Source organism: Natator depressus, chromosome 8 (genome assembly GCF_965152275.1).
Source record: "Natator depressus isolate rNatDep1 chromosome 8, rNatDep2.hap1, whole genome shotgun sequence".
Taxonomy (NCBI): domain Eukaryota; kingdom Metazoa; phylum Chordata; order Testudines; family Cheloniidae; genus Natator; species Natator depressus.
In genome coordinates, this window is record NC_134241.1 from 15,844,257 (window position 1) to 15,853,364 (window position 9,108).

General features: G+C 42.2%; 1 protein-coding gene across 2 annotated transcripts; it reads right to left on the bottom strand.

Annotated features, from left to right (window-relative positions):
• Window positions 1-9,108, bottom strand: GNPDA1 (glucosamine-6-phosphate deaminase 1). Of its 2 annotated transcripts, none has more exons than XM_074960506.1 (7): window positions 9,009-9,108; window positions 7,200-7,329; window positions 5,805-5,906; window positions 4,277-4,459; window positions 2,994-3,178; window positions 1,929-2,103; window positions 1-1,312 (listed from the first exon to the last, which is right to left on the bottom strand). In XM_074960506.1, the coding sequence occupies exons 2-7, from the start codon at window positions 7,321-7,323 to the stop codon at window positions 1,215-1,217; spliced, it is 867 nt and encodes a 288-aa protein (XP_074816607.1). In that variant the 5' UTR covers window positions 7,324-7,329; window positions 9,009-9,108; the 3' UTR covers window positions 1-1,214. The 2 variants fall into 2 exon arrangements, with proteins under 2 accessions (XP_074816607.1, XP_074816608.1); XM_074960507.1 differs by lacking the exon at window positions 9,009-9,108 and adding an exon at window positions 7,902-7,960.

Sequence of the window (9,108 nt, forward strand, 5' to 3'; positions counted from 1 at the left end):
TTATGAAGAGTTTGTAGGATTTCCATGTAAACAAATACATATCCCCCACCTAAATAACAGCACCAGTGACTTACACTTCAGTAGTTTTATGTAAGCCCTTTTGGTATTAATAAGGGTAAAACCAACGTAGTTTTGAAAGTAGCATGGTCTATAGCAGTAGAGGGTTTCATTCATCATAAAGTGGACTTAGGTGGTTAAATATATGGGCTACATTCATGAACAGCTGAATTATGAGAGGTCTCTGCATGTACTACTGTGACCTATGAGGAAAGGCAAGAGGTGAACTGTTTAGAAGATCTGAGTGAAGTCAATCAGCCCTACACTGCTACAACCAACAGAACACTTAATGGCATGGGGGGGGAGGGGGATGGAAAATCCACACAAATATTTAGACTTGGTTGCTATAGTCCAATGCCAGCACCTTAGTCTTGATGATGTACAGTGGCATTCACCATGTTTGGCTTTATAGAAATCTGACCATGAAGTGAAATAGTAGCCAGAGTTACACAGATGGAGAAGGCACAATTGCTGTTTAACCATTTGGTGGTGGCAATTTTATTAAGCTGAGAACACTGAAGAGCCAGGGTTTGTGATTTTGCTGAAGTGGAGGGTGTGTAGCACATCACAGGATCAGGGCTTTAGTAGAAGGGTATATACATCAATGAACAGTGAAGTTAATAGCATCTCCTCAAGAAAGCCCCAAACTAAAATAGTACAAATTAATGCAGGGGAGCTTTGAGGAAGTTTATTTATGGCTAACTCTAGTTAGTGCTAGTACTTCAATGTCATGATGCTAGTGCAGTTGAGATTAAGTGCACTGGGGCAGGGGGGACCTAAATGTGTGTCCTTCAAATGTAATACATTCTACAATTACCCATTCAATTTTACTTCCTTTCATATCCTCACCTTTGAGTTCAGGGATATTCATTTCTTGTTCTCATTTACTTACTTTATAGATTACACACCTCATTTCAATTGGCTTCACTGCTAGAGTGAGTAGTGTTTGAGGTTGCTAGAACACAATACATAAGGTCCCATCCTCATTTAATTTATTAAGCCCAATGTACTCATTCATCTCTTTTAAAAGATGGAGATAATGAGCACATCTCTGCTGATTTATGAACAAATACAAGAAGAATGTGTAGGGATTCTTCTTCTCCAGTACTGGTTTCCAAGAGAAGAGCCTGCTTAGCACCATACCAGCCCCCAAGAAACTAGTCACTGTACGGCTTCTTCGCCTGTCTTCTTTCTGCTTCTGTTTCCTTCATACTGTATAAGGGTTCCACAAGCTTGTTATGAACAAGCATTAAACCTGGTGTAAGGGGGAAAAGGAAAGACCAAGTATGGTTAGTAAGTGCAATGAATGGAGGACTTCTGCTTTTAATTAAGTTATGGCCACTAATAATAAACTAATATCTGTACATGTCCCCCTTCCCAGACAACCTTAAAGTCAGTATTTTTCACCCCATTGCTTTAAGCTTGATATTAGAGGGACTGTCAGCATAATTTTAAACAATCCTTAGTCATTTACCACCACTACAGACTAACAATTTCTTAAATCTAGTTTACATTCCATTATGTCCAGAAAGAGGGACTTACTTCACTCAGCTTGGAGAATTAAGCTAGCCTCATGCATTTCATTTATGGCCTCTAAGCAGCAGTAGTTCCTAGTTTTGAGTTACTAACTCAACACAGGGTTCATAACACTATAGTGGAACATTTAAACAAACAACATTTACATTTACCCTGAATAGATTTCTAGTCAGTGGAGATGATGTATTCTTTGTTTTTTTAAAAAAAACTTTAGGGTTGAGAGTTAATTGGCAGCACTTCCTCCAAACACAATTTTTCCGACAGGAAAGATTTACTAAATTAAATGGTGTCACTTAAGATATTGAAAAAGTGGCCTGATGTGGCCAAATACTTACCTTTAAAGTATTTCACTGTTTTAACTTTGAGTTCTAGGGTAGCATCCTCATCACACACAAAGACAGTGCTGGGATGCTGCTGAAAGGCAGACACTGTCCACATGTGGTTCACCCCTTCCTCAATGGCTTTGTACAAAGCAAATGCTTTATGGGCTCCTGTGATTAGAATCATAACCTGAATTTAATTTAAAAAAAAAAAGACAGGAACACCACTTAGGTTTTGTGATGTACATTTAAAGGGAACACACCCAAGTGTGATTTGAAGCAGTAGATTAAGTCATCTAAAGAGGAAAACTATTTTAGTCCTTCCCAGTAATGTTTCACTTCATTGACTGGGTACTGTTCACTTTGGCTGTATCATTTTAGGTAGTACAATTAGAGCTTGCCTGGCCATTTTAAAGCTTACCCACCTGTTACTTTGAGCTCTCCCTTTAGTGTTTATGCAAGAGTAGACTAGAGCACTTTAGACAGCTAGAGGAGGTGATTAACAGTTATGAACTACAGGTGTAAAAATAAGTTCAACCACACACCATCTTGTGACTCTCACAATTTACTGGTATACCTCTGAGTAAGTCAGTGGTTCTCACATTTACCTTGTGAGATTGTCCCCTAGACACCTCCCTTACCCAGCCTCCCACGCTAAATACAACTGTATCGCATAGTTACGTGAAAAATGTTAAAGTAGCATAATGGAAGCCACCTGATTAAGCTCATTTTGCTGTAATGCGTATGACTGTTTAGTAAGCCAACCCTTCTTTTCCTCTCCCTGAATGTCTAGTTTTACTTTTAGTAGGACCAAATCTCAGTCATCATTCCACATTTATAAGCCACATTTCAATTTGGGCGTCTAATTTGATCATGGCTAGTTTGATCTTTGCAATCAAAGAAGCCCCACGAAAAAAGCTAAGAATGTAGTTGGGTTGTTTGTTTAGTTGAGCAAACTATGTTTCTGGAAGCCCTGTAATGCCTGGGGCTGGGCTGCAGAAAGTACCACTTCTTGAAGACTAGACAACCTTTTGATGCTCCACGGAGCACTATATTAAGTCACTGAATTTTAATTCTAACCTCTCTAGCATCCATGACTGTGCCTACTCCAACTGTCAGAGCCATTGTAGGGACTTTGGAGAGGTCGCCATCAAAGAATCTAGCATTAGCCAATATGGTGTCCATAGCCAACGTCTTCACTCTAGTTCTGGACACCAGACTTGATCCGGGCTCATTGAAGGCAATATGACCATCTGGGCCAATACCTGTATTGAAGACAGTTTAAGAACTATGTCACTACCTTAACACATCATAGGAAACAAAGCCAACATCACTCTTACTGTAAGGATGCTATAGGCTCCTAAGAATAGCTACAGAACAGGTGAAGCACGTTACTTTCATACAAGAACTTGCAGCTGTGCTCAGGCTCCTGCTTCCCTTGAAGTGTATGGCAAATTTCCACCTGAAGTCAAGAAGAGCCGAGACACTGTTCCATTGCATTTTGGGAGGTAATAACTAAAGTAACTTGGATGTTAGCACCCAAAAGCATCAGATTAGAAGTTACCACTGTTGCAGAAGCTTTATAGCTGATTACAGCAGTTACCTGATAGAACTTGCTATTGTAAAGGTTGAAACACAGTTGTGGTTAGAACACCTTTCCCCCTAATTGTTACTAGATACTTTTCTGAAGAATTCACCTATTGGACTGAAATTTTCAAATCTAGATCTTAGATGAAATGGCAATTTAAAACAAATCAATAATTTGAACAACATCTTTAGCTATTTGACTTCCGTGGAAAAAAAGTTACACTCCTTTCCTCTTCTGGCCAAATATACCTCAAAAATGGCTGAACTTTAAAAATTAAGTTTGTAGAGAGCACTCGTTAAGGATGTCATCCCCAGCCAAGTGGATCAGAACCACTCTGCCATCATCCCCCACCCCTGTAGCCTGAGACTTTGGAGCCAGTCTATACTTCACATTTTGAGACCCATCTACTTAAGCAGGAGGCACATCCCACTGACCTAGTGTGGTCGTAAGGCTTGACCAGGGATAGAACTGCTACTGCAACAACCTGAACATCTCATTGAGACAGAAGAAAGCCCAAACACCACGAGTCACCTATGCATAGCATTTGTCCCCATCAGTGCCATAGAAGGGAATGGATAGAGGTGACGCTTAGGTGTGCATACACTAATTGGAGACGGGATGCACATGTGGCTTTACTGACTGACTGCCAATCCAATAGGTGGGGCTTAAACCAAAAACAAAGAAAAAAAAAAAAGGAATTCCCCCAAGTTAGATAGAATTATGGCAAAAACAAGGCTGTGTTCTCTCCAAGTCTGTTACTCCTTCTGATTTTCACCTCCAACAAAGAGTTCGATTCCACCAGCTGCTTTGATTTTCCCCTCAAAAGCATCACACTCTGCCTGTAGATCTGCTGCATTTCCATCCAGAATGTGGGTGTTTTCTGGAGAGATGTCAATGTGCTTGAAAAAGTTATTCCACATGAAGGAGTGATAACTTTCCAGGTGATCCCTTGGGAGACCTGTTAACCAGGAACATTTATTATTTCATGTTTATATTACAGTTACACCTGCAGACCCTTCAGGTCCCAGACCCATTGTGCTGGACATTGTACAAAAACAATCCCTGCTTCAAATAGCTTACAATTCAAGGCCCCATTGACTTTCACACCCTGTTTGCTATAGCTTTCAGGACGGGGGCCTAAAATGACAAGTGGGGGCAAGAGAGAGGGCTACAATAACCTATATAAAAACTTGTACATACATTTGCATAGACATCAGGGGTTTTGATTACAAATCAATCCCATTATCCCCATCTTCCCTTCAAGCTGGGCTTCCTTAACTTCCATGAGTTTAAAAAATAGTCACATTAGGGAGAGGCAGATCATCCTAGTTATATGGATAAGGTGCATTAATACTATGCAGTAGGTTCTCCAAAAGAGCAGATACACAGCAGGTCTAATTTTTCTTGTCTTCACAACATTCTGCAGAATTATTGTTCGTCCAAGCTTGTTAACATGATCTCAAAACCAGAGAAGCAATTTTAGTCTGATTACCAATCAGGGAATTCTTCCAAGAACTCCCTGATTGTTACAGTCATCCTTTATAGACTGTCTAACCCTAACCTAAGCTCTCTGACTATTCACAGAAAAAAAAAAAAAAAAAAAGATCTGTCCACTCAAATCAGGAAGAGGATGCAATAGCATTAGGGCCAAAGAGTAAACACACACACATATTTAGCACATATGTTTGGTACCTTGATAACCAGAGGATTTGTTCACTTTTATCTCTGAACCAGCTCTGAGAAGAGATTACATCACAACTTCACAAACAAGGCAATCCTATCCTAATCTAACATAATAGGACCACATATCAGTAAATCTAAAGTGCGGTCTTGCTGGAGCACTGCCTGTCTTCATTATTAATTACAGATAGGGCTGCAGCAATCCGTCCAAACCAGCCAAGTAGCAGCAGTTTCCCTGATCAGAAGAAAGCTGGGCTAAAATGGGAAATTCAAAGTTGTTACATACAATCTACTAACAGCATCTTCCATGGGACTTCTTTAACGATATACTCGGGTAATATATCACTCAGCTTTTAAGAGTGATAGCTAACGTGATCTCTCTAATTGGAGTTTGTTAATTTGTATTATACAGCATTCTAAACTCCTCTTTCTCCTCCCCATCTGGTTTTGGGATCATTTTACATTGGGTTCTACCCAAAGTGATTTATTTTGAATTAACATAAATGTCTGATTTCATTTGATTTTATTCACCAGAATAAATAAAGTTTGGGGCCAAAAAAGAAAAAAAAAAAGCGCAAGCTTGGTTGGGTCCTTACCACATTTCATGAAATAAGATGACTCACCTACATATTCATCCATATTAAAGGTTTTCACATATTTGAAGGACAAGTCTCCATTCTTGTAATACTCAATCAGCTTTTTGTAACATCCTAAAGGAGTGCTTCCTAAGAGAGAGATGCAGGGGAAAAAGATCAAAATAGTTCGCGGAATTAAGTGTATGCACAACACTGTGAAAGTGCTATGGATCATTAATTCAATTATTCAAAGTGTTTGTGTTACTGAAAGACTGAACTATTTAATTACAGAATATTGGCTCACACACATAGAAAGCCATCTCAGCAAATTCAGTACTGGTGCCCTCTGCTCAAAATCCTACTCAGAGCAGAACCTCATTAATGACTGGGAGACATTGAAAATTATTAAGTATAGAAAATAACACAACCACTATCACATTGTCTCTTTGGGCCTCAGCTTCCCTACATGTAAAATAGAGACAGCATTCATTCTACCTTACAAAGCAGGGGTTTCTGAGACAGGCAGTGTCTAAACAAAGTTGCTTTGAAGATGTTTAGCACTAAATGTTATAAAAAAAAATAAAAGCAGCCAGATGTACCAAACAATGGTTTTACCAAGACATCACATAAGTAGCCTGGGTGAGACCAAACTAGTTCCTACATGGTGTGGTGGGAGGGGCAGCCCAGTGGGTTGCACTTCTGATGCTGCCTCCCCAAAAACAAGAATGTGGTTGGATCACAACCCTAACGTAAAAAAAATTATACGAAAAACAAATCTATGTCAACTTTCAGTTTCAAGAGTATAGAGTCCAGCTTCTGTTGCTCCAAGATTACAGACCCTTACTACTTGAACTAAAGGAGAATCTCCATGATTAGCCATACAGGGGCTATGACACACAGTTGAGCAGTTCCAATTCTGCCCAGTTGTAATAATCCGGCTGAGTGTGTGCAATCCTACCCTCAACTGGACAGAATCAGAACTGCTCAACTGTGTGTGAGCCCAGTATAGCTAATATTGGAGATTCTCTTTTAATTCAAGTAGTAAGGGTCTAATCTTGGAAGTAGATGAATACTGTCTCTATTTTACACACTGGGGAAGCACATAGTTCTCCAAAGCACCACTGACTATTCCACTTATGTGAAGAGGTATTTCATCATGCAATGCATCAGCGTCTATATTATTGTTATTTGGGAGGCATCACTCTATATAATTTATTTACTTTAAAAACAGAGAAAGGTTTCATAAGCTAAGTAAATTATATAGACTGTTGCTCCCCAAATAACAACAGAACCATCCAACTATATGTTGCATAAGGAGACAGTCCCTTCACATAGGGGAACATTCTGTCACTTAAATGCTCCAACTGGTGAAACAGGATGCTTTGCAGTTGCTTAAACAGAAGGTACCATCAGCATTTTAATTAATCCTCTTTCAAAACCTACCTGTGGGAAGTCCAAGAGTGAAGTATTTGTCCAGGCCAGGGTTAAACTGGATAATTCGATTCCTAATGTATTTTGCAGCCCACTCACTGGCTTGCGCATAGTTCTCAAGAATGATGAGTTTCATGGTCTCCTGCACATTTAAAATAAACTTAAACAAAGGAGTTCACTTCTACATTGAAATAAATATTGGGAACTTATATCACTACTAATTTTTCTGTACAGTTATAGTCTCCCTCCACCTCTCACTGCAAGAGGTGCATACAATATCGGAGTGCAGTCATTAAACAATAACCAAGTTACTCTGGCCCTGTGAAAGGAACACCGTTAGCCAATAGGAGATACTATCGAGAAGAATTAGCCACTACTAAGGGTTAGATTGCTCCCTAGGCAAATTATTCCCATATAGGGGTAGGAAAAGAGCTTGGGTTTACTGAGCATCCAGACGATTCTTGAAATGGTGTGGCATTTTGAATCTGGAAGAAACTGGATGTAGGTTCCTAAGGATACCCCTCCTCAAATTATGCCTTCACGCTGACTCTTCTTCCCAGCTGTCTCTGATTCTTGGTGGTATAGCTTGACAGAAGCCATACTACAAGGGGTTCTCTGCAAGCCAGTGCCCCAGAACTTGCCCAAATAGGATTACCACTTAGAAAGGGAAAGAAAGGGGCAAGTTAACATTGACCAGATCAGCAATTAGCTTACCCTAGTAGTTTGGGTTTTGAGGGGTACACAGCTTCCTCCACTGGACCCTGTCTCTTCTCCACCCCAAGTCCTATAAACATAGATCAGCCAGTGGGGATGGAGAGGAAGGCAAACAATGCTATGGAAGCAGCACTCCCTGGCTTCTTTTCAGGCCTGGTTCCACTAGATCCCAATTCCCGCTCCACATGCCGGCAGGAGAGGATACGATCCCAAGTTAAAAGGAAGCTGGCATCTTGGCACTCTGGTGTAGTAAGACACAGGGAACGTGGTTTCCCTTTGAACCCACCCCCAGTCTGAAGACTTGGGAAGCTGTTTGTAAGGTAATCCCTCTTCCCAGGAAAGTGAGGGCTAAGCAGAAGGCAACCCGCTGCCTGCAGGTGACCCGGCCTAACTTACCCGACAGTAAAACTAAACACAGGGTGGGTGCGTGGGTGTTCCCCCCTGGGTTTAGCTAAGGATCACGGGCACTAGTTAACCCCAGGTAAAGAACAAAGCCCATGAAAGAGAGGTCACCCCAGAGAGTATTCTGGGAAGAGGTCAGCTTGGTCCCCTACCTTCCCTCTGGGAGCATAGGCCCAGCTCACGCACCCAGCCTAGCGTGTGGGGACCTTACAGTGTCACCTCCTACGCAGGGAACAACAGGAAGTGGCCCCGCTCCTGGACAGAGGCATTAGCCTTCACCGGGGGGGGGGGGGGGAGTAGGGCTCCCACTGCAGCAGGGCAGGTGGGAGCAGGGATTTAAATAGGTTGACCAGATGCCCTGATTTTATAGGGACAGTCCTGATATTTGAGGCCTTTTCTTATATAGAAGCCTATTACTTCCCACCCCCTGTTCTGCTTTTTCACACTTGCTGTGTGGCCACTGTAGATTTAAAGCCCTTCCAACAAACAGAAGCTATCCGCGTTCCCGCAGGCGCCATTTTAATCCCGAGGGAGCGGCTGGGGCTGGGGCTGGGGCTGGGACTCGAACTCGAACTCTTGCCCTCCCCGCGGGGCCCCGGCGCAGCAGCCGCAGCTACGCCGCGCGCTCTAGCGCCTCCTGTAGCTCCGCCGCAGCCCCTCAGCGGGAAGCGCACAGCCGGAGCGCGGCCGCCGCGGCTCACTTACCTGTCCAGGCGCGCGCCACACCCTGCTGCGCCCACCCCCCACTCAGCTTCTCCCCAAGCCGCGGCCCCTCGTCATATGACTGGGGGCGGGTCATGTTGGA

What these genes read in the sequence shown, in the direction of transcription:
- GNPDA1 (XM_074960506.1), bottom strand. Translation starts at nt 7,323, where the DNA reads ATGAAACTCATCATTCTTGAGAACTATGCGCAAGCCAGTGAGTGGGCT. An exon ending in CACTCTTGGACTTCCCACAG is followed by an intron (nt 5,907 to 7,199) that starts GTAGGTTTTGAA and finishes TCTCTCTCTTAG; the next exon opens with GAAGCACTCCTTTAGGATGT. An exon ending in CAGTCATGGATGCTAGAGAG is followed by an intron (nt 2,104 to 2,993) that starts GTTAGAATTAAA and finishes AATTAAATTCAG; the next exon opens with GTTATGATTCTAATCACAGG.